The sequence below is a fragment of the Artibeus jamaicensis genome, unplaced genomic scaffold, assembly GCF_021234435.1.
Source record: "Artibeus jamaicensis isolate MK-2021 breed Jamaican fruit bat unplaced genomic scaffold, CSHL_Jam_final contig_851, whole genome shotgun sequence".
NCBI lineage: Eukaryota > Metazoa > Chordata > Mammalia > Chiroptera > Phyllostomidae > Artibeus > Artibeus jamaicensis.
Window position 1 is genome coordinate 560,348 of NW_026521986.1, and position 26,203 is coordinate 586,550.

The window sequence follows — 26,203 nt, forward strand, 5'->3', positions numbered from 1 at the left end:
TAACTGTACCCGCAGCCCACCAGCTTTGATAAGCTGTATTTCCACCATTCAGTTCAAATATTTTCTAATTTCTATTGTAATTTTTTTACTTCTGAGTTACTTAGAAATTGTTTATTTCCAATTGTTTATTTCTTACAATTTCCAATTGTAAGAAAATATTTTAATCAACTTTTATTAAGCTGGAATTCCAACTTAATTCCACTAGTCACTGTACACACTCTGAATAATTTCTAATTTTTGAAAACTGTTAGGACATTACAGTCCAGCACATAATCAATTTTGTAAGTTTCTATATGCACTTGAAGTAAATGTGTATCCTGTAGCTGAATGTCACTACCACTTACTTTTCTCTTTAATTGTTGTTCGAGTCGTTTTCTGCCTTTTACCCCCATCCCAGCCCGCCCCCTGCCTCCCACCTCCCCCGTTTCCATCCCCCTTGCTTTTGTCCATGTGTCCTTTACACTTTTATATAATATCCTTTATAGGAAAATCAAAATATTAAAATGTTTTTGAGGATACATGTCTGTACTGATTAAAGTTAAATGTATTAACATATTTACTATTTCAGAATTTTAATAAAATTTATATCCACAAATTTTGTAATTAGTAATATTCAATATCCCATAAATGTTCTTTTGATCAAAGCCATTAGTAATCACAACAAAAATAATTTGACTTCATTGTTAGTAAAATTGCTAAAGCAGAATAGAAAGCATTTGAAATATAAGGATAACAATGTATGGGTTTCTTTCCTATTGGGTTTAGAAATGAATTACATCTAGGGGACTTCGCTAATCCTTTGGCTAACTAGTAGCCTGCTTCGGACAACCCAGTTATATCAAACTTCTAAAAGATCCAAAATTATACTTCAAAACGCCTGTCGGAAATCCATCAAATATGAGAAAATCAGTTTGTGGTATATCCACAATATGTAATTACACTCTCCCCACACTACTGCCAAGGAATCATTTTTGTTAACCTTACTGAGATAATCATGCCTTCTTTGGGATTACAGTGAAATATAATGGCTAAGAACTATGTTCTAGATCTGCAATATCTCAAGCTCTGCAGTGTCTTCCTAGAAGCAGCTACCTGACATCCTCAGAATTAAAGTAGAAAATTCTGGCTCACAATTGGGAATCAAGGTGTAAACCACCCCAAGCTTGTAAACAGTCCAACTACAGAGGGTCATCTATATACTTTCCAATTTAAACTTTCTAAAGGACTGACTTCAGGGAACAGGTGTCATTCCATTTGAGTCTGCCTATTACATCCATACACTAAAATGCTAGAAAGCTTCTTTTTTAAGAAAACTCAACAATTATAAACTTATCTAGTGTATGATTCAAATTTCAAAACCATCCCTATGTTCCCAAGACATAAAATGGATTTTTCTTCTGCCACATTTCTAGTATTACTGAGAAAAATGCAGATTTTAAAAATAGCTTAAATTCTTTTACATGACCTTAACCAAGTTCTCCTGGTAAGAGAATAGATGTTCTTCCAGCACTCACTGACATTCCCCCTAAATCTACTTCTGTTAAGGTATAATGTAAGCCAATAATTAGTATTCACCAAGATACATAAGCTAAGAATCTTAACAACTTCTCTGACTCCTTTTCTTCTTTGTCCTCCACATCCAATAAGCAATACAGTACTATTGGTTTAATCTCCCAAGCACTCCCCAAATCCATCAACTCTTCTAGTGCAAGACTTCAACATCCAGATTAATGCAATGGCCTTCCTTCTGCTTTCTTCTCCCTTCTCATTCAACATGCACACATTCCTATCAGTCATCTTTTTAAAGAATTGTTCATGTCATTCACCTTAATCATTAATGGCTGCTTCTGTTATCTTTGTGATAGTACTCAAGACTTTTAAAGCTAATCCCACCCAAGTATTCCAGCTTCACTGGCCTGTTTTGATAGACCACACACCCTGAGCTCTACTTACAGGGGTGTAGGGGTCCTCCCATCAGTGAGTATACCACTGACTCATGCACCATAACTTTGCAAGTGTGACTCTCTTCAACCTCGAATGCCCCATCTGCCTGTCTTATTTCCTGAATTGCTCCTTGCCTTTGTAAAGTTCAGCTGAGATGTAACCTTTTTTGAAAACTTCTTAGAGGCAACAGAACAAAATAGTTAATGCACCAGTTCTGGAAACGTACAAGTACAGTTTCAATTCTGACCCCATTACTTTTTAAATATGTAACATTGGCCAAGTTATTTAATGTCTCTTTGCCTCAATTCCCTCACTTGCAAAATGGGGATAATAATAGTACTTAAGTCCCAGAGTGAGGATTAAGTGCAGTGTGTTCTTAGCAACATGCCTGACACTTAGTAGGTGTCTAAGAAAAAGTAACTTGAACAGCTTTAATTACTTACCTGACCCCTACTTCCCCACACATTTTAACACCTGTTCCCTTTGGGCTCTTACAGCACCTGGTTCCATGCTACTATTATGGCACTTATGAAAAGGACTATAATTTGTTGCATACATTAGCTCTCGCTAGACTAGTCTTGAGGGCAGGACCTTTGCATTTATCTTAATATCATAACTTTTAGTGCAGTGCCTGACAAAAACCAGAATTTCAGTGTTTGTCAGATGAAGAATGACCAAATGAGTGATCCCACATAAGACTGGAAACACCTTCAAAAAAACTAATAAAAGTGGTAGGATTATAAGTCATCAAAAATGTCCTTTCTACCCACTTTACAAGTTATACAATGTCATATAATTAGTAAAGAGAGTCAAAATTCATTTGTGTATCTGCTATTTGTATGATTCAATAGCCTTAGCTCTTAATCACAATGGTACATACACAAGGCCTGTCTGGAAAATGTCCAGCCATTAATGAGAATGATTTGCACGACATCAATGTAAACTGGCAGCCAAGGAGAGTGAACTGAAAAGCATATGCATGAAAGACTTCACTGTACTAGTGAGAGTGTAGACTCCATAAAGTGAGCTTGTGTACTGCGTGGCCCCTGCATTCAAGATGACTGTGCAGAGATACAAATCTGCATCAAATTTTGAGTTAAGCTTGAATATTCCTCTGTAAAAAATATTTGGATTCAGAAGGCCACAGCTCTAGGCAACTAGCAACTGGCAGCTTCATCACAATGCTCCTACTTGTGCATCACGTCTCATGCAGTTTTTTTCTGAAACATCAAATCACCCAGGTGACTCAGCCCCCCTACAGCCTAGATTTGGTGCCCTGCAACTTTTGGCTTTTCCAAAAACTAATTATCTCCTTCAAGAGGAAGAGATATCAGACCATCGATGAGATTCAGGAAAATATGACAGGGCAGCAATGGTAACTGGGAGAACTGTGTGAGGTCCCAAGGTGCTGCTTTGAAGGGGACTGAGGTGTCGTCACTGTCCTATGTGTAATGTTTCTTGTATCTATGTTCTTCAATAAATGTCTCTATTCTTCCTATTATGTAGCTGGATACCTTCTGGATAGACCTTGTAAGGTCGCTGCATGCTGGTGGCAATGTTTGAGGATTTGATTCTCAGATTTCTCAGAGTCAGATATGACTTCTTTAGCTAATCTATTTCTGACATCGCTATAGGCTCTTAATAGAAAAGCCTGCATTTTCTTGCATTTAGAATTACATATAATTTTAGCCCTAGCAGTGATCATAAGAGACCTAACAAAGAAACGGAGAATTGAGTAATTTGTCCACATACATAGACTTCTAGTTCACATAAAGTTTATTTTAACATGTATGAAATACAGACCCCCTTCTCACATAAAGTCTATCCTACTGCAATGTATTTTTATTTTGTAGCCTACAAAACAATTTGATTATCCTCTTTTATTTGAATTTTATTAGTAAAAATATTCTATTCAGTCCTTAATGGGCAGATTTCCATTCATACAACCAAGTTTCTCTGATGTTCTCTATCAATAATTAGCAACTCTTCCCAGTAGTAAGGAAATATATTATAGAAAAACATATGGTATTCATTTGGAATTTAATTCCTTCAAAATATAAGTTCCATGTTTTGGGCATAAACACTTTACTATTCTCAATTCAGCTTTACTACTTTGCTCACTACAGTAAAAGGAAAACACACCAAAAAAACCGTTGTTTGTGAATGATTAAATTATGAATAATTTTTATTTTGACCTTTAAATTTTTACATGTTTTCTGTAATGACCATTTTCATCCCCCCAACTCTGTGCCACAGCCAAAGCCTTGGTGGCTGAATGGGGTGAGGAAGCCCTCCTCCTGACGGGAGGGAAAACCCAGTATGAGGAGTTAAGAGTTCAAGTGGGGTTAGAAGGGTATCACACAAAGAAAGGAATGTACGTATGTGTGCATCCATTTAAAATATACACATCTGTGTGCTGCATCCACACAAAAAGCTCCCTGGCACTGTCCACTGAGGAGGAGTGGAGGCAGAGGCAGCCCAGTCATCATAAGCACATTTCGTACACAAATAGTGGCTTCTAAATACCAATTTCCACTAAAAGGTGTAAAAATGGCTGATTCCAGTACTGAGGCAACAAGGCAAGTACAAAATAAGTCTGGAAAATCCATGTGCTCAAAAGTAAAAAGTGCATAAAAAATGATGACAACATGTCAAAAGGGCACATAAGCCAGGTTGAAGGGAGCTCCCACTGGCTGACTGTGGAACAATTAGAGTCAAAAGAAATAACAGATAATCCATTGACTAGAAAACCACGAATCACTAATATTCATAAATTAAAATTTTCATTAGGAGCAAGATATATACATAGCTTCTAATTACCTCCCCACAAAATACTTAGAGAAAAAAACAGTTAATTTACAGTGAAGCAGCCCGAAAAGTAGTGCCTTAAGCAAATGATCAACCTGAACATCAGCAGAAATGAGGCAAACTGAAACTGTACACTACCTGATAGGGTGCAGTGAGAACACAAAATTGCTTCTCTAATACCCATGCCAAAAAAAAGCACAACTGGAATCTCATGGTGAGTAAACAGATAAATCCAAATTTAAGGACAGATGCTTTACAAAATAACTATCCTATAGCCTACAAAAATGCCAAGAATAAATAAAGTCAAGGAAAAACTGAGGAACTGTTCCAGGGTGAAAGAAACAAGGGAGGCTACAACCTAAACTAACATATGATTTCGAACTAATCCTTATTGGGACAATTAGTGAAACTCGAATGTTGTCTGAGGATTACATGGGAGTAACAAGTCAGTGTTAACTTCCTGATTTTGAAGCTGTATCATGGTCATGTAGGAGAATTCCTTCTTTTTGGAAATACGAAAATACTGAAGTGCGATGTGTCATCATGACGGCAACTTACTATTAAAGTGGGAAATGTTTATTTGTATAGTATTTACAACACTTCTGTAAGTTTGAAATTGTATCAAAAAGGTTTTTTTAAAGGAGAATGGAGAAAACCAATCCATAAATTATTCTTCTTAGAGTTGATAAAGTAATTCATGATATGTAACTCTAAAAAAACATAACTTTAATTACTATGGACTTTGGACAACTCCTGTGCACATATATGTTCTTCAAAACTGTATTAATTTTGTGTCATTAATTCACTCAGAAATTCTTCTCACAAATAACCTTCAGAATCTCATGTAAGTATGTGCATGCGTGTGCACACACACACATGCTCTCTCTCTTTTCCTGTTAGGATAGTGACATGTTCATAGGTGCCATTTGGTAGAAAGAAGCTATGTGAATTCTATTTTTAAAATCAAACAGAAATGTAGGTATTACTATAAAAATAACATCTCCCCCATGTGGCAGAAATGAAAAATACATCCCACTGGAGAATCCTAATATAAAGGCACTTAGTAATATACCTTATCAAGTATTTTCCCACAATTCCATGTGAATCCTCTAAATACCATACAGCATCTGCAAACAATATACTTAGAGGTAGTTTCAGTTTTCTTTAGGTCAGCGTTTTCCAGATTCTATTTGGATAATATTCTCTACAGTAAAAGGCTGCAGATTTGATAGAACTGCCATAAGAAAACACCAGAGTTCAAAGGAACCAAATTTACCCACAGTATAAAGGTTAAAATGATAGGCAGGTAAAAAGAGATGGCCTCATTCAAAAGCACCTGCCCATTCAAGATAACAGGGACATCAAGAAAGCTTCCTACCTCTCCAAGTTTAATGTAAAAAATTTGAAAGTCCACCACTGGAGATTAATATCTTGGAGTTGGTTCCATCCAATCTTCAGGCTTAGTTTATTAATATGAAGATACTCTGGAAGGATTAAGACATTTTCCTTCACTTAAAATTGCCAATGGTGAGAACAAGAGGAAGTCACTCATCTGAGCTGTAAATGAAGCAACTTATCCCGTATTTCTACCCCTATTCTTAACCCTCTATATTTCTTCCTATTAAGTCACTAGTCACTGATCATTGTTTTACTGACTTTCCAATGATTATAAAGTAAGTGCTTTCTCAAAGTAAACTTAATAACCAATTTAACTTTTAAATTAAAAGTGGCTCAGTTGGATACTGTCTCTTCGACACAGTAATATAAATATTAGCATCATGACTAAAATGAATTATTGACAATTTTAATACATGTTGCACAGTACATATTAATATAGAAAAATACGTTATCAGCAGCATAATGTTGACCATGTTCTAATCCATTCCACCTGCTCAAATATTAGTGCAAATAATTATATATTTGTAATGCATCACTGCTGTCTAGCACAAATCTATGCCTTCTGAATAAATGACTTTCCTCTGAGACTGTTTGCTGTTTGAAGTATGATGTGATATATTCATATTTAAATTGGCTTTGTATGGTGAGGCAGTCTGCAACCTTCTAAACCACTTAGAAAATGAGTAAGTATGGTTAATTACCTGTCTCTCCCCCCCCAAAGTGATAGTATTCATACAAATTGGTTCACTGTTACTTCCCAACTAACAGTGTTAAAGTATAGAGGACCTAGTTTAAAAATATTAATCGTGTTAAGCCCAGGGTTATCGGCCTAGCTGCTTCAAATCACCAAATAAATTTCTTACTCTCTAATGTATCAGGTTTCTGTCTCAAATACACTTGAGGGGTTGTTCCTCCTCTAAATTTGAAAGAGAAAGAACTGATCAGTGGTAAGAATAAAAGTTAGGAGTTAAGGCAACTTTTAAAAAGATTAAACATGCAACTTTTGATACATAAAATGATCACCTATTGTTAATAAACTGAGTACATTTTCCCTCACATTTACACTCCTACATTTGCCATTTAAAAACTACCAATGTGCTAAATAATTAACAGAACTGGCAAACTTATGACATTAAAACACTCTGTTTTTGAAGGCAGAAATACTGATTTCTTTTTATCTTCCAAAGAGTTGTCATTTACTCCCATGTTACAAGATATGGTACAAAATATCTGGACTCCTTCTGTTATAAAATTAGGTGGAAACAATATTATGATTATGTAAAATAATACTCACTAAAGAGAATTTTTTGATTAAAATATTTCTATTAGGTACAAATTTAATATTCATTAAAATTTTATGGCCACTTATAAAAATTTAAAAACCAAATTTAAAAAGTACTGATCACACATTAGACCCACTAAAAAAAATCCAACAGCAAATTAGATACTGAAACTGTGTATGAACTTCATAACCTAAACACTACAAAGAAATATTTGATGAAAAGAAAATTAGATTAAGCAAAATTAATGAGTCTCAAGCAAAATTCACGAGTCTATCAAAAAAAGGAACCTAGTCAGTGTTACACAAGAATTGTGCATTGAATAGTGTGTGTAAGAGTTAGGTTTCAAGCTCAGCCTGGCTATAGACCTTGAACAGGTACGTTATGGAATCAAATGAAGTAATACATGCAAAAGGCTTATCATAGTGCATGGAATTTAAGTCAATAAATGTAGCTATAATTATCTTTATCATGCATCAAAATTTAAAATTTGCTTTTTACTTTATGTAGAATTACTTACTCTAACAATATGGACTGGTCTTTTCCTCCAAAGTACTTATGTATTCAGGACAGAGTTTCTCAAACAAAAAGAAGTACTACAAGAACTGAATACAATTAAACTAAGTGGATGAAAGCACAGAATGTTTGTGTATCAAATGTTCCATTAGGAATCTGAGTCAAAATGGGCAATATATGGGTAATATGCAAAGTATTTTTACATTAAAAAAGTTAAACTCCCAGATGTGAGCTTTTTAAGTCATGAACAAATTATGCTGAGTGAACCTCATTGTCACATACAGTTCAAGCACGCCTCAGGCACTGACTTATAAACACTTACCTACCTTAAGGGGTTTTGTGGCATTTTAGGAACGAAAATTTCTTTATTTAGTTACTTGTAAATATTCAACATCATAGATGAGAAAAGGGAATGTTAAGGAAGCAGAATATTCTCCACTTTGAATCAATCTAGTGGCTGAAAATTCAATTATTTTACTAAGAGCCAGAAGGATGCTATTCAGATAGTGAAATATTTAAAATGAGAAAAAATGGCCTAAAATATACCACACATTAACCTACTTGCAAAAAATTAACCTTCTAGTTAACCTATTAGTAGCTCTTTTTAAAACAAGAAAAATGCGAGGACTTCCGCCAAGATGGAGGCGTAGGTGGGAACACTTCGTCCTCCCACAACCAAATCTAAAAACAACACAGTTTTAACAATAAACACAACCAAACCACACAGAAAATCGAATACGGAGTCCAGAAACAATGGATCAGTCAGCAAAACCAGTGAGAGGGGTGAAAGCAGCAGCGGAGCCAGTCGGGCAAAAAAGATACGGACAGTGCACAGGCAGCCAGGGGCACGGATCCCAGGTGTGGGCTAGCTACGGGCGGAACCCAGGGACGAGGCGCTGCTGGCTGGCTGCAGTTGGTCGCACATTTGCACGCAGATAAACCAGTGAAGAGGCGAGCCTTGAGACAGATCTCGCAGGCCTCAGCAACTGGCGCAGGGCGGCAGACTCGCACCTTTGCCCTCAGATAAGCAGGAGGGGGCGAGCAGTGAGGCGGACTGGGTGAGGAGAGAGGACCGCCATTGCTCCCTCTCTGACCCCGCCCCCACATATAGCGTCACAAACCTGCGACCTGTGTGGCCCTGCCCCGGTAAACACCAAGGCGCCTCTCCTCCTACGTGTAACAGGCACGAACAGACCAAAACACGGCTCAAGAACAACTCAGAGCCCCAGAGCCAATAAATCTAAGCAATGGAGAAATAGCCAAACTTTCAGATGCACAGTTCAAAACACTGGTGATCAGGATGCTCACAGAACTGGTTTATTTTAGTCACAAATTAGAGGAACAAATGAAGGCTAAACTAATTGAAGTGAAGGGAAATGCACAGGAAACCAATAGTAATGGAAAGGAAACTGGGACTCAAATCAAAGGAGTAGGCCAGAAAGAGGAAAAAAATGACCAAACAGAAAAGGATGAAGAAACAAGAATTCAAAAAAATGAGGAGAGGCTTAGGAACCTTCAGGACATCTTTAAACGTTCCAACATCTGAATTATAGGGGTACCAGAAGGGGAAGAGGAACAGTCACGAGTGGAAACCTTATTTGAACAAATAATAAAGGAGAACTTCCCCAATCTGGCAAAGGAAATAGACTTCCAGGAAATCCAGGAAGCTCAGAGAGTCCCAAAGAACTTGGACCCAAGAAGGAACACACCAAGGCACATCATAATTACATTAGCCAAGATTAAAATGAAAGAGAGAATTCTAGAAGCAGCAAGAGACAAGGGGACAGTCACCTACAAAGGAGTGCCTATGAGACTGTCAGTGGATTTCTCAAAAGAGACCTTACAGGCAAGAAGGGGCTGGAAAGAGGTATTCCAAGTCATGAAATCCAAAGACAAACAACCAAGATTGCTCTAGCCAGCAAAGCTTTCATTTAGAATGGAAGGACAGATAAAGTGCTTCTCAGATAAGATCAAGTTCAAGGAGTTGATCATCACCAAGCCGTTACTATATGAAATGTTAAAGGGGCTTACCTAAGAAAAAGAAGATAAAAAAAGATGAAGAGTGAAAGGACAGCAAACTCACAGTTATTAAGAACCACACCGAAAACAAAAGCAAATTAAGAGGACAGCTAGATCAGGAGTGAATCATAGAAATAAAGATCACATGGAGGGTTAGCAACAGGGGAGTGGGAGAAGGAGCAGGGGGGAGAAGGTACAGAAAATAAGTAGTAAAAACAGTAGATAGAAAATAGGGGGGAGGGTAAGAATAGTAGGGGAAATATAGAATCTAAAGAACTTGAGACACGTGTTCATGAACTAAAGGGGGGGAGAATGGTGGGGGAGGGGTGTGCAGGGTGGAGGGGAACAGAGATGGGGAAATAGAACAAATGTAATGGCATAATCAATAAAAAAAGTTAAAAAAAAGAAAATTCACTAAATAGTCTGTTGCAGGTGAGAACACTGAGGCTGAAAAAAAAGTGACTTTTCTAAAGTCACAGCTAATAAGTGGATGAGTCAGGATTTAAATGTGTGATTTAAAAAATATATATTTTATTAATTATGCTATTACAGTTGTCCCAATTTTCCCCCCCTTAAATATGTTATTTTCTGATTAGATCACCCAGGGGTTTCATTTACTCTTTGATTATCCTCTGATTTCTGGCTTCCCTCATTGTCCTGACCTAATTTGGGTTTCAACAATATTTTTTTCTTTTTACTGTGCACAAGCATTAAGTTAGACAATAGCACAAAGAGATAATTTTTAGGAATTGAGCTCTACTGTGCACGCACACATAGACACTGAAAGGCAATGCAAAAGAGTTAGGTCTTTTTTTTTTTTTTAGGTAAGCAAACAACTAGAACAGAAACAGAATCATGAAAATGGAGATCACATGGAGATTTATCAGTGGGGAGGGGGCAGGGAAGAATGGGGAAAAAGGTACAGGGAATAAGAAGTGTAATTGGTAGATACAAAACAGACAGTGGGAGGTGAAAAATAGTATAGGAAATGGAGAAGCCAAAGAACTTGTATGTCCAACCCATGAACAAGAATTAAGGGGGGGTGGGGTTGCTGGAGGGTGGGGTGGTTGCAGGGCAGAAGAGGATAAAGTGGAGAAAAATTGGGACAATTGTAATAACAATCAGTAAAATATAATTTAAAAAGAGTTAGTTTTTGAAATAAAAATTTTAAAAACCTGCAAAAAAAAACCCAAGAAAAATGCTAGGGGCTTGCAACCATGGTAATACCCATAAAATGAGGCTAATAAGTTTCTTGGAATAATCACATAGTCTATTGTTCCATCCAGCTGTTATTTAATAGTTCTTCATAGGGACTATTAATCTATTCTGGTTGAGTGTCTTTCTCCAATGTCATAAAAGTTACACTTCCTTCTTAAATCATGTGCTATATTTCACTTTCTGTACCATTTTATGCAAACATAATATACTCGAGATTTAGAAAAATAATTAATTTACAGCATTTTAGAGCACATTTTCAACTTCAACACATTACCTAAATATTGTTGTTAACTCATGTGGAACTGCAGAAAATTGCAAAGATTATCTTTATTCAAATGTTGGCTAAAGTTACTAATACACAAAGTTTCATTATTGCTACCTAAAATTACCATGTACATATGAAAAACATTTCCCTTATTAATCATTTCTTTTGAGCCATAAATTTCAGGCAAATTTTTTTAGTGGCTGTGAATATCAAAAATGTCTTAAAAATAAAAATATTTCTGCTAAAAACGTAAGAAAACCTATTATAAATAAAAGAAACATCTCGAAAATTTAAAGAAAAATAATTTACAAAATTCAGTATGGATATCCTTAAATGTAAAAAAAAAGTGAAATAAAAAAAACAATTGCAGGGAATTTGTTTATTGAGCATTAATATTAACACTTCTAAATTAAGTAATCACTTATGAGTTCTCTTTGTCACTGCCCTGTCAATGGACATAATGGAAAATATTGCTCGGAACTCAAGCATGTAAATAATAATTAACAAAATATCTATGCAACAAGTATATGTCATACATTTTTTAAATTAATCTAAACAAAATAATTTGACGTGCTTCTTTGTTATGGAAGTCTTGAAATGTTTTCTCATGTTTTATTTGAGATCCACCCCCGACCCCTTTTTACAAATTGACACTGTATACAAGGAGTTCAAATGGCCAGTAAAACTACTGAGTTCAAATTGTTGGCTTTTAAGTAACAGAGGTATAATGTGAATTCACATCAGAGCTTTCTAAAATGGCAATAGTACAAGCATATGACTTTCCCTAGTATCCAAAAACTGTTCTGGTTCTCCCTTGGCTAAGGAATAGAAAACTAGACAGCCTTCTAAAACTTTCACAATCTCCTTAAATGCTTTAATCAATGTTGGCATATTTGTCTTGATCACCTTGATAACACTGGGCTAAACAGAAAATAAGAGAATTCAGTCAAGAGTAACTTAAATAGTAGTAGCTAGCTTTAGACCTGAAAAAGTTTTGGTAAAGTGAATGACCATTAAGAAACAAAAAAAGCAGTTTTCTAAAATTAGGCAAAAAGCCTACATTAAGAGAAAAAAATGCCAAGAATGAATTAAACATTAAAATTTATCTGTTCCCGCAAGAAGAACGGCACAATGAGAGCTGAAACACTACACAGAGTTAAGAATGCATTCTCACAGAGCAAGTTTACAGAGCTAATGGCCTTTCTAAATTTCCACTTGATGCTTCAAATTTTGTAAGTGATTTATTATGTCACCATATCAAGCCGATTCAATTAATTACATTCAGTAGAAACTGCTTCAGAAGTGCCCTGAAAAGATGACAGAAACTATAGATTTAAAAAGCAACTCACTTTGCAAAGCTCATCTCCAGACTTAGAATATCAATTCCCAATTCCTATTAAAATAGAAGACTATCTGCATGTTTAGCCACCCCATATTATTCCAATTTGACTTCAAGATAGAAATTATTAAAGGACTGCATTATTGTTAAACAATGTCAATATTTCTCATATGCACTATTCAGAGTATACCTCATTTTTTTACTTCCCTTATAATATTAAAATAATGAATAAATATGGTCTTTCTGTTAAGGTCCTCCACCTTATCTTAACTGAAATATAAAACAAAGTAGTTTTATTAATTTCTTGCTAGCAATGACTTAAAAATCTGTTTACCAAATAAGAAACAGTGAACTTTAAATTGTGGTTTTTTTACCCAGAAAGCAGATATATTCTAATTCATTCCTAATATCTACATAAAACATTTCATCATTTTAGTTTAGTATGTAACATTTTTCTGAAAATAGTACTATGGTTGTACCTCAGAAGAAATCCAATCAACCAAGGAAATTATGCTCAATTGTTAACCTTTTGAAAGAGGCAAAAAGTTCTCTAGGAATACTTAAAATAACTTGATTAACAATTACTGGTGCTGAAAGGTCATTAAAATTGGTAAAATACGATGGTGAAATTTCCCAATGGAATATGTTAAAGAACGTGAACTGGAAAACTGGTAACATCTCATTTGCCTTCTGACCCTAAGATTTTTCAGGATGAAAACCATGACATATAGTGTCACAGAATTTGAAACTTATATGTTCAAGAATGATATTAAAAATCAACTTAAGAGTAAAAAAAACAAAATATGGCTACTAAGTGTCCAAATTTAAAAACAAAAATCTCAAGGGTAAGTATGGCTGCTGTTTTTCCAAACAGTCATTTTTCCATAAAGTGTTGGCTATGTCGTAAGAAATCTCCTGTGCTTTCTATCAACCAAGGCCTGTTGAAGTACAACACACTTTCCTTACAAATTCAACCTCAGCTGAAATGTCGAGCAAGACGGGCAGATCTATAGTCAGCACGAAGTTGTACGAAGGAGTGAAGAATGTTCTTGTCCAGGTTAGCAAGTTGTTCTCCTGAGCAGACTTGCTTTAAATTATCTGGGGCAACTACCAGAAGATTGCAAAGTGCATGCAGAGTATCAAAAAGCTGTAATACCAGTGGAATCTAAATTGAGATAAGAAAAAAAACAAAACATTGAAACAGTGATTTCTAGTTTTATGGTTAGTAAATTCTTCTCACATAAACAGTATTGGTCAGGATTTACTCAGGGTTCAATATATTAGAACTTCTGAAAGCTCCTGAAGCGTTAAAACTCAAATATTTCAGTCATTACATAAACTCTGCTATAATCTTTCTGAAAAGATACATATTTTGTGAATTTTCTTCAATAGTAATAATCATTTATACTTTTGTGGACTAGAACTAGTTATTAATTTAGCACTTTTCTTAAATAATTTAAACCTTAGAAAAAGTGATTTCAGGGAGATGTACACGAAGAAAGGACATATTCTGCTGATGCGTGACATATACAGTATTAGTGATGGTAAGTGAACAAGTTCATTTGGACTAGAAGAAAGAAATATGGTCTTGTTTAAAAATAAAGCATGAAGCAAAAATGTGTCAATATGGAAATATCATTAGAACAATACTTTTTCAATTAGGAAATGTTATTCTCATTAAGCAACAATAAAATGTGTGAACTTTTCTACAAACAATAGATAAGTCAGTACAGATTTTTAACAGTCTGACATGTTCTTGAGCCTATGTATAAGTTTGATATGTGTGAATACGTACCTTGAAGTCTTTGGCACACTTCCTATATTCAGCTACATCACAAATTGCTAACATGCCACCCATACAACTGTAGGAGTATTGTTGAAGGTGCTCATAAATAAGTCGATGAAAACGTACTCCAAATTCCATCAAAACTGTATCTACATTCTTCCCATCCATGGAATTTTTAATCTTCTCCACTTGTTTTCTTACATAAGCACAGACTTTAACACAGGCCTGTAAAATTTTTTCTACACTTATTACATAGAAATGTGTACCATGTTAGCTAAGGAGAAAATATATATTGTTTTTCATTAATCTCTAAGTATAAAAAGAAAAAAAAACTTAAGACTACAGTAAGAAAAACCAATGAAAATGATAAACGTATTAAGAAAGCACATATTTCTTACTAACATATTGAATCATTCTACTCACATTAGTATACTGAATCAAAACATTGTTTTCATCTTCTGGCTTAAAATCTGTTTTCTTTTGTTCTGCAGCCAAGATATGCTTCATCTGTCCAATCATACAATTTAATGTTCTAAAGAATTGAGAATAGCAGATATTTAATCCATTTATTTTTATTATTTATACTAAATTAAATTAAAATTATTAAATGTAATATCACCATAAAACTGTTTTACTATTGTTAGACTTTAGTTCTTAGAAAAAGTAAAATCTAGGTCTTGATGTCAAAGAACTCATGGTTCTATTAGCTTCCTGCTCAAAAGGGGGTAAAAATTCATTTGCCAAATAATTTAAATCTTTAAAAATTTTTTTAAATTTATTTATCTTTAGAAGGGAAGGGAAGGAGAGAGGGAGAGAAATATCAATGTATGGTTGCTTCTCGTGCAGCCCCTGCTGGGAACTGGCCTGCAACCCAGGCATGTGCCCTAACGGGGAATCGAACCGAGATCTTTTGGTTCGCAGGCCCATGCTCAATCCACTGAGCTACACCAGCCAGGGCTAAATCTTTAAAATATTAGAAGCCTGTCACTTATTTACTTACTTAACAACTACATATAAAGAATACTTAGGAAAGGGAAAAGAGAGGGCTTAAGAATTGCTAAGGTCTGGAAAAGCAGGTAAGAACATATGTTTCATAGTCCAAAGACAAGCAGGAGGCTGGGGACAAGTAATACTGAAGACTCAGATGAGAAATGAAAGCATAGGTTTATAATAGCAAACGATGTTTGAGTTTTATGATGTTCTCCAATAGCAATCAGCCACCCAGTTATGGGAATAGAAAAGACGGCACTGATTCATGGTTTAGGATCTCTAAGACAGTTACGGTTAAAGAAAATGGGCTTTAGGGTAATTATGAGTAATTCAAGGTTAGATTGCTTGGAGCAAGCAATCTAAGCACAATAATGAATGAAGTAAAACTAGGAAAAGAAAAACAGATTAGCAAAAGATGAAGAATTCCAGCTGAGGTCAGAAAGCAGAATAGGAGATTGTGAGCACTGAGCGGGATTACTCAGGTTCATGGTTTTTGTTACCAATGGTAACAAGGTCTAACAATATATGAAAGTAGGCAGGTAAGTGGAGGTGATCAAGAAAAAGACTTGTGTCACACACATGGAGGTGGAAATAACCCAAGAAGGTTTAAAGAAAAATTTCATGAGGCAGATGCCCAAATACTTAATAAATTTGGGAAGCTGACATAAATGAGTGAGTCACAACAGCAAATGAAAAGTGAAGATGATGTGAGCTTCAAAGGCAAAGGAATCTGGCCTACCAGTAGATGGATACTGGTCTGAAAATATCAGGAGGGTTACAAATGAATGCTGAGTTCACCCCTTGGCCTCACTGTACATTGGTGTAAAGAAGAATTGGAAGTTCACATTCAACAGACCACTACAGACCCCTGTGCCTTCAATTATACAACTAATACAAAGACTTTGAGACAAAGGCTTATATGCAAAGACAAAAAGAAATCACCTAATACATATATTAAAAAGGCAACTAGGAAAATTGTATTTCCTATACTTTTAACATATTCAACTTCCCCACCTCCCAAATATGATTTTCAGGTATTCTGAGGCAAAGCAAGAAGAAACAAGTTAGTATGGGGGATTTATGTTATAAAAACACATACTTTCTTACAGTGAGGATTATAATGTATACATATACACTTTTATTTTATTGAAAGAAGTTTTGTGTAAACATAATCTCATGCGGTCCTGATTGAAACCAAAGGGAGAGACCAGTTTTTGGGATTCTTCTAAGCATTTAATTCTTCAGTAAACTAGTCTCAGTAATTAATTCTATAACATCCTTATTTTTTCCGTTTTATTCTTCCATTTTATTTTTTCCCCTTATTAGCACATACTCTATGGCAGTTCTTTTTTTTTTTTAAAGATTTTATTTATTTATCTTTAGAGGGGAAGGGAAGGAGAGTGGGAGAGAAACATCAATGTGTGGTTGCCTCTCATGCAGCCCCTGCTGGGAACTGGCCTGCAACCCAGGCATGTGCCCTGACTGGGAATCGAACCACGATCCTTTGGTTCACAGGCCCACACTCAATCCACCGAGCTACATACACCAGCCAGAGCTCTATGGTAGTTCTTGATCTTAATGAGAAGTTAATTGAGAGGTGAGGTACAAGTTTGTTACTACTAATAAAGTAAAAAATTTATGTAATTTTAGGGAGAAAGAGAAACAGAGAGAGAGAAACACCAATGTGTGAGACAAATACTGACTGGTTGCCCTTTGCATGCCCCTAGCTGGGGACTTACCCCACAAACCAGGCATGTGCCCTGATCAGGAACTGAAGGCGACCTTTCGGTTTGCAGGCTAATGCCCAATCCACCGAGCCACACCAGCCAGGGCTATTTACTTTTTAATAAAATAGAGTGGATTCCAGGTTTTCTTTATCACAGCACAGTAACTAACTTGCATTCAAATATGCTTTCTTGAGTAGAAAAGGAGTCGAATTATAGTAAATAAAAAAGATATGCCCAGACCTAGTAAAAGGAGCATCAGAATGAGCCCCAGATCTACCAACATTAACTGAGTGATATTTAGCAAATGGCCTAATTTTTTTAAGCCTCCATTTCCTCATCTGTAAAATGGAAAGATATTTCCTACCTAATAAATAAAATAATACAAGCAAAAGATCTTTTCACTATGCCTGGCCTAAAGCAAATGCTTGATACATGGTAGCTATCATAATCATTAATAAATACATGCCCACTATCACCTCAAAAGAAAAAAGAGAACCACTGCTTTACAGTATAAATAGGTAATTAACTACAATAAATATTACAAAATTATTTTGAATGGAGAATTTGCCTTCACTTAGTTACCTTTAGAAAATGTTTGTTTACTTATTTACTTATTTATATTGATTCCAGAAAGAGGGGAAGGGAGTGAGAAAGAGAGGGAGAGAAACATTAATACAAGAGAGAAACATCAATTGGCTCCCTATTGATGCATATGCCTTGACCAGGGACCAAACACACAACTCAGGTACATGCTCTGACTAGGAATCAATCCTGCAAACTCTTGATTCATGGGTGGACACCCAACCAACCAAGCCACATCAGCCAGAGCAGAAAATTAGTGTATTTACTAGTGTAAGCCTGAAAATTCTAAACGAAAATAAAATCCCCGTTACATACCATTTTTAAGGAGTTTGGAGAGTGTGTGTGTGCAAGTGGAGGAGGGGCTGATTACAAAAAAAGTTTTTTTTAACTAAATTTCATTTAAAAGTAAATCTAAACACACTGACTTCCAGAAATAATAAGGTTACAAATCCAATAAAAATAACGTTCTAATCAACGTGTAAAAATTAAGTCAAATGGTGAAATTAAGATAGACATTTTTCTTTCCTGAAAACCATTTTATGGTGCTAGAATAGTTTTTATAATTAAAAATGTAAGAGGAAAAGTAAAACCAACAACTTGCCTATCAATGCCAGTATCCAATTTCATCTCCATTTGTTCAATTATTTCTTTTTTCTTCTGAAGGCATTCAGATAACTTAGGAGAAGAGCTATTGAACATTTAAAGAAAAAAATCACATTAGTAGTCTTACAATTCTGTTTTTCATATTCATGTGTGTATTGCTATATACATTTATATAAACCTACACATTAAGCTCACAAATGGAAAACACAAGTTATTAAGTAATCATAGCTGACCTTGAACAACATAGTTTAAACCGTGTGGATCCACTACTAAGTGGACTTTTTTTTTTTTTTTCAGTAAATACTGTGTATGTGTTTTCTCTTCCTTATGATTTTAATAACATTTTCTTTAGCTTACTTTAATGTAACAATACAGTATATAATACATATAACATACAAAATATGTGTTAATCTACTATTTATCTTATCAGCAAGGCTTCCAGTCATCAGTAGGATATTAGTAAAGTTTTTGGAGAGTCAAAAGTTATACAGATTTTCAGCTGCAGGGGTGGGTGGGACAGAGTGGGGATAGCGTCCCTAACTCCCTCATTACTCAAGGGCCAACTGTATTTATAATGGTCCATTATAATGGTCACACTAGTAAAACTTAACCAGTTAATGAAGAAAAGGAAGATTTAGATATGTTACTTTTATCTCTGAGAAGACATCCCTTAAGAATATAAAAATGTGATTTTGAAATTTTGAAACTATTTGGTTTCTTTGTTAATTAGATTTCTGGTATAATAGTAAGAAAAGTCACAGACTATCACCAGAAACTTAAGACCACAGTAAATTACACTAATTAAAATCTGGAGACTAACAGTTATATTTAGCTTTCTTATATTAAAAAACAAACAAAACACCTGACAGTCCTATTTGCCTTCTGAATGCCACCTAAATGTCAAAAACACCAAAATGATAAGGAATGTATTCCCTAATAGTTACGTGAATTCTCTGCCACGTGGCATTATAGCTGTTTAAAAAGTAAATTTCCTTTCAAAGTGATTCTGAGATCACAAGTAATCTTTATCTTTGAAACTGTTTCTGGACTAATTTCTTAGCATATCAATGTTATTAGCAAAATGTCTGAAATTTTACCTTATATACATTCCTCCACTTTAATAACAATAGTACTACACATACAGTTTTATAAAGCAAGTTAACATATACACTACTTAATTTAATCCTCATGTGCTTTAAAAGTTCACATAAATTGACAGGAACATATAAACCAAACTTTACTTAATGCCCCATCAAAACCTATTAATCTCATAAAAATTTGTACTGATGTCCTTATATGACAAAAAGTGGTTATAAGCTAGACATCCTATTTCACATCAGATGTAGGTTGATGACAGACTCAGTCTTTTCAAATAAACCAAAATTAACACCAGAGAAGTGAGAGAAAATAGGAGGCAAGGAAGAAGGAAAAGAATCTTTACTTTTCATTTCACACTTTCCTGCCCTGTTTTATGTTATTATTAATATGTATTGCTTTTTTAAATTTTATTTATTTGTTTGTTTGTTTGTTTGTTTGTATTGCTGTTCAGGTACAGTTGTCTCCATTTCCCCCCGTCACTCCCCCCAACCCCAGCCATCCCCACCTTCCACCCTCGATCCTACCTTCTTTTGGCTTTGTCCATGTGTCCTTCACACATGTTCCTTGACAACCCTCCCCCCTTTTAATATTTAACAAAAAGATATATAGGATATTATAATGGTTATTAAAATACCAATAAAAATTTAACTAACCTTATTAGTGGCATAAGGTGGTCATTAAACTGCTTGTCAAAAAGATGGAAAATAGTGTTGGCCTGTTGCACAACATCCAGAAAATAGAGATTTGCATTTCGAGAATCTGAAGAGGGAATTCCTAAAGTTGGAAGGCATGTATATGTTAGTCATGCTTTAAGAAGTTTACCTTGGCAACAGATAAATGCATAGTTTTATGTATACATATGAATAAAAGTAACTGCTGTTTTAATAAACTGACAATGATTTCTATAGGCAGAAGAGTAAAATTAAACTTGTTCATCAGGTAACAAAATGTACCCAAAGTTTTCATGCCCAGATTTTCACCATTTACTCACTCTTCATTATTGGCTGAGATAAACTAAAAAGTAGATCAATAAATGTATCATCTTAAACTCTACCTTTTCCTTCCTCTTCCCACTCTCTTGTGCCTAATGATTCACTTGAGCCATGAACATTATGTCTACCACTTTTCTTACAGCCAGGCCTCTTTATTTCTGAGAACAGTTAAAATAATTTTCCTACTAGCTTCCTGGTTCAAGTCTCTTTATTTGTTATGCCATAGCAACATACTTATACTTACTCATTGCACTCACCATGTTCTCCACTACTACCTGAAACATATCAATTCTTCTCACTGTCTAGAGAATAAATTCTTAATTTTCAGTATGGTATTCAAGCCACTTCACATTCTGGTCCCCCTAAAATAAAGCTGACCATTCCAAATTTCAATTCCCTCTTTTGTGTAATAGTAAACTCTTAAGGTCTCTCTAACCCTAGATACTTATATTTCTAGCTAAAACTAAAAGGTATAAAGGGCTAAGAAAAATATTCACAGAAAATGAAAAAAAAATTTAACACCCAAAATTTATTATAGGATAATGACTTTTTTCAGTTTTAAAAATGAAAATCAAAGGTGTTTTATTTTCCCACAAAATACAAAATTACTCATTTGTAAGAAAATTAAAGGCTCCAACACAAACATACAAGATAAAAAAGTAAGTCAATACACATGTAAGAAATACTAATCTGTGTTAATGAAAGACATGAAAATTAAGGCAGTAAGTATATATATGTTAATCACTAAATTATTAAATTTCTTAAAAGAATATTCAGTAATGTGCAGAAACACTGCTACAGTCATACCTGACTGTAGCAGTGTAAAATAGTGGGGGAAAAACTCTTTAGGAAAAATAGTTTCCATATATAAAAATTAAAAAAATTTGTAACACACTTTGATCTGGTTATTTCACTTCTGGGATTTTATCCAAAGAAAATAATTCAAAATAAGGAAAGCACGTTAAGCACTACAATTTCACTGTAGCATTATTTATATTAATAAATTGCTGAAGAGATTCAGTATGTCTAATAATAAGGGATGGTTAACTTTATAATATATACATGTGACAGAATTTTAGCCAATCAGTAGAAATAATAACAGTAAGTAGTAACTAAATAGATGCATGGAAAATATTTATGAATATAAGGGACATTCTTATTCTACCAGGAAATTTTCTAAGCCCTTCAAAATTGTGAATACTGCTATTAAAATGAAGAGGCTAAGTTTCCACACTAGCTAAATAACAAATCATTCATACTATATGGATTTTAGTTCATGTTACTTTTTTCATTAACTTTTAAAATCTTTATACCTCTAAGGTATTATTATCCCAATACAAATCACCACATTTTAAAGTCATTTGCAAAAGGTAAATGTTAAAATACTCTTGACATCTCTTGATGTCAAGAGACAGCTGTAATTAAACAAACAAAAAAGGATGCAAATGCTTATCTATATCATGAGAGCAACTATATAAAAAATGGGTAACAATAAACCACAAGATTACTAAATCACAGGTCTTTTTGCTTCAATGTTAGAAACTTTATGGAATAATGTTATATACAGTCAATAAGTATTTTTGAGTGTCTGCCCTGTGCTTCCTAGGTGCTAAACTATAATGGTGAATAACACACATAAGATTCCTATCCACAAGACCTTATATGCTGTTCTCTGTACTTAAAATACTCTTTCTTCAAATACTCAGTTTACTCTTCAACTTCATTTAGCTCTCTGGTATATGTCTACTCAGAGAGACATCCTTTCTAAAAAAGCCCTCTGTCCTTGAATATCCCTTCCCACCTCCCCATTACTACTCTCTATCTATCCCTTACTCAAATTTTATTTTTCTTAGTTATTTGTCTACCTTTTCCACAAGAATGTAAGCCCCATGAGTATAGAAGTAGGCACTTAATAAGTATGTACTGAATTAATTCTGGTGAATGGAGGCATTCATTAACAGATGAAAATTTAATTGTGATAAGTGCTATGAAAAAAGCTAACCCAGTGATGAAATGATGAGTAGGCTAGACGAGGAGGGCTCCTTTACCTAGGGCGATCAGCAAAGGCCTCTCTGAGAAAGCGATCTCTTAGTTGAGGTAAAAAAATCAAAAAGCCAGACACGAGAAGAGCTGAAGGAAAAGGATTTGGGATGGGGAAAAACCAAGTGTCAAGAGCCTGAGTGAAGAAGAATGAATGCCAGAAGCACTAGGGTAACGAGGGGAAATGCCTATTAAGGATGAATACGTATGAGGAAACCAGACCAAAAAGCCGTGCTTCTTTAAAGAGCTTGTTGTGATTCTCCCCCTAAGAGTAACAGGAAGCCACTAAAAGGTCTTAAACAAGAAAACGATAACTGTTACGTGGCGTCAGTAATTTGGAGAGGCAAGAATGAATACAGGGAGATCAGTCAGGAGCAGACACAGGTGGTGTTTAAATTAGTGGCATCAGTGAGGATGGAGAAAAGTAGATGAATTTGAGTTATGTTTGGAAGTGTGTATCAGGGTTGAAGAAAAGGAGGAACTGTGGCAATTCCACACTTTAAGACTTAACCGGTAAATAGCAATGCCCTTTAAAGATGTTGCGAAGAATAGGAGAGGAATAGGTTTAGGTGGAAGATAAAGTGTTTCATTTGGGATATGTTAAACTTGAGATGCATGGTGAACAGTGGAGAGGTGAAAAAGGCAACTGGATTAATAGGTCTAGGATTTAGGAAAGAAGTTATCAATACCCTATTAATGCATAGCTTTCAGCATCTGACAAATTCTTGCACTACAAAAGCTCAGAATACATTCATTGCACTGAACTGAATTTGACATGTAGAGTTGAATATATATAAAACATTACACATTCATTTAACCAAGCAGGATCAAAGGAATTTAACACAAATTATAACACAGATAAATATACTTACCAGCAAGTCCCGTTTCCAAAGCATAATCAATATGCTCAATACATAAAAATTCCACAAGAATGGTAAAAATTCTAAAGGCATTCCGTGGTAGATCAGAAGGATCAGAGAGCTTTAAAACAAAAACCAAATACATCACTTCACAAGTCTACCTTAAAAAAAAAAGGCAACTCTTTTTTTTTAATCAATCAACTTTGTATAAGTGGTAGTTGATATTAAGGTACCAAAATAGTAACTTAGACCTCTTCCTCCCCACTTCCAGTGCCTCTCTCACATACATATAACGCTCCATATTCACCTACAACTCTCCTGGCTTAAACTAGATCAGTGGTTTTTTTTGACCTGGGAGAGAGAACCAACAGAAAATAAAATGTAATAAAATCCCTTTTAACGTACACAGTAAAACCAAATATAGTTTCATGAAATACACATGAACACATATACATATAACAAAAGTACACTGGGCTGCCCTGACTGGTGTGGCTCAGTGGGATGGGCGCTGACCCACAAAGCAAAAGGTCGCCAGTTCAGTTCCCACTCAGGGCATATGCCTTGGTTTATAGACCAGGTCCCTGGTTGGGGGTGGGCAAGAGAGGCAACTGATCAGTGTTTTTTCTCCCTCACTCTCCCTCCCTTCCCTTCCCCTCTCTCAAAAATAAACAATATCTCAAAAATAAAATGTACACTGGGCTGCCAAGTAAAGTGCGTTTCTTATTGTGGAGCATAATCAAAAAAGCTTAAGAACTACCAACTGAACAAAGGCTATTCTAGCAATACTCGAAATAAAAAAAATACTCTTTATTTTACTGGGGGTGGAATAGGGAAATCAGTAATCTGAGGCACTATAAAATATGAAAGGTTCAAATCCAAGCTTCATCACTTCTTACTTGAGTGAACCCTTGAGATGTTACTGAACTCCACAAAGCCTCAATTTCTTCATTTGTAAGGTGGGAATAATATGAATGGTAATTATATCCTAGCCTTGAGGTGAAAATAAAATATGAAAGAAAATGCATTTAAAGTACCTTCAGCAGTGTTTAGCACATAGTAAACAAATAACAATAAATGTTCATTTTCATGTTGATGCTGCTGATTAACTATTCAGTAAAAGAATTATTAGTAGTTACCTGGAAAAATAAAATCCCTCTTAAAAACTTAGAAAGTTACCTCTCAACTTCTTATAAATGCTTTCTTCATTATTTATCAATTGATTGTTGCCTACTTGTAGGCTCCATTTATGCACCTTATCAGAGTAATGCTTATTACCTGATATATACAGCTAGGAGTGAAGTACAGAACCCACCTTAAATCCCCTAAGTCTCCACTGATTATAAAAACAGATTTAGTATTACTCAACTCCACTCCTGGTCTTCTTTAATACCATCCAACTTTTACCCTCTATACCACAAGCCTCTCTACCACAGCTCTCACCTCCCTTATTTGCTCACAGATGCTCTACAACAAACACCCTTAATAAGCCGTAAAGAATATAGAACTATTAAAAAATAGTAACAAACAACCCAATTTCAAAAATGCACAAAAATATAGCAAAGAATATATATATGGATGGAAAGATGCTCAACATCACTAGTTATTAAGAAATTCAAAATAAAACCATAATGAGGTATCACTATACACCCTATTAGATTGTCTAAAAGTAAAAGGATTCATCATACTAAATGCTGCAGATCATCTAGAACAAATAGAACACTCACACACCACTTGTAGGAATGTTAAAGGAAACCATAGCTTTGGAAAATAGTATCTGAATGACTACTACCACATTGTTACTAGGTATATACTGAAGAGCAATTAAAGCATTATCTGCACAGAGACATATGAATGAATTTTCATGGCAAATTCATTCATAATACTTAAAACACTGGAACCAATCTAAACCACCAATAGGTAAATGGATAAACTGTAGTATATTCATGTAATAAAGTACTACTCAGCAATGAAAAAGAACACACTAATTAATACACATGACATGGATGAATCTCAAAATAATTATACTGAGTGAAAGAAGCCATAATCACATGTACATGCTATAATATACTAGAATTCCTCTTATTAAAAACAATTCTAGAAAATTAATCAACTCCTTGAAGACATCCTATTTAGCTTTTATGACTTAGTCCTCAAATGACTTAGTCCCCTTCTTTTAAAAATCTAATCTATAGTGATATATGGCAGATCTGAGGTTGCCTGAGGATAGAAGTGGAGAGAGGGGAACAGGAGCTTATATCAGTAAAAGAGCAACAGTGAACTTTTTGGTGTGATGAATCTTTTCATTATCTTGACTGCAGTTATAGCTTCAAAAGTGGACACATAATTTATCAAAGTTAACAAACTGTTTTAATATAGTTTACTGAATGTCAATTATGAATATATCTCAAAGTTATTTTTAAATAAGTAAATAAAAATCAATCTGCTTACTCATTACACTTCCCTTTTTAGTATCCTTTAAATGCTGCCACATCAACTACAAGGTCAGGTCCAAATTTCTAAGCTTAGTATACAAAGAGTTTTTTCCTACCTTTTCAACCTCCTCTTATTACTCTTTGCATGTACATTTTAATTTCAAACATTTTATGCTGCATGATTGATCTCTGTGTGTCTTTGTACTATTCTCTTTGCCTGAAACAACCTGCCAGAATCACCTTCTTAAAGACATCCTATTTAGCTTTAAAGATCCAGCCCACACCACTTTTGCCCCACCCTATATA

General features: G+C 34.8%; 1 protein-coding gene across 1 annotated transcript in view; it reads right to left on the bottom strand.

Moving 5' to 3' along the window:
• Window positions 1-3,680: 3,680 nt before the first annotated feature.
• The window catches only part of EXOC5 (exocyst complex component 5), a 51,052-nt gene continuing 28,529 nt past the window's right edge, over window positions 3,681-26,203 (bottom strand). Inside the window, exons 13-18 of the mRNA XM_037139692.2 lie at window positions 23,478-23,586; window positions 20,227-20,347; window positions 18,474-18,560; window positions 14,997-15,105; window positions 14,583-14,798; window positions 3,681-13,952 (exon numbers count right to left, since the gene is read on the bottom strand). Coding sequence (XP_036995587.1) covers window positions 13,764-13,952; window positions 14,583-14,798; window positions 14,997-15,105; window positions 18,474-18,560; window positions 20,227-20,347; window positions 23,478-23,586 — 831 coding nt within the window. The 3' untranslated portion in view covers window positions 3,681-13,763. The remainder of the gene's footprint in view (window positions 13,953-14,582; window positions 14,799-14,996; window positions 15,106-18,473; window positions 18,561-20,226; window positions 20,348-23,477; window positions 23,587-26,203) is intronic.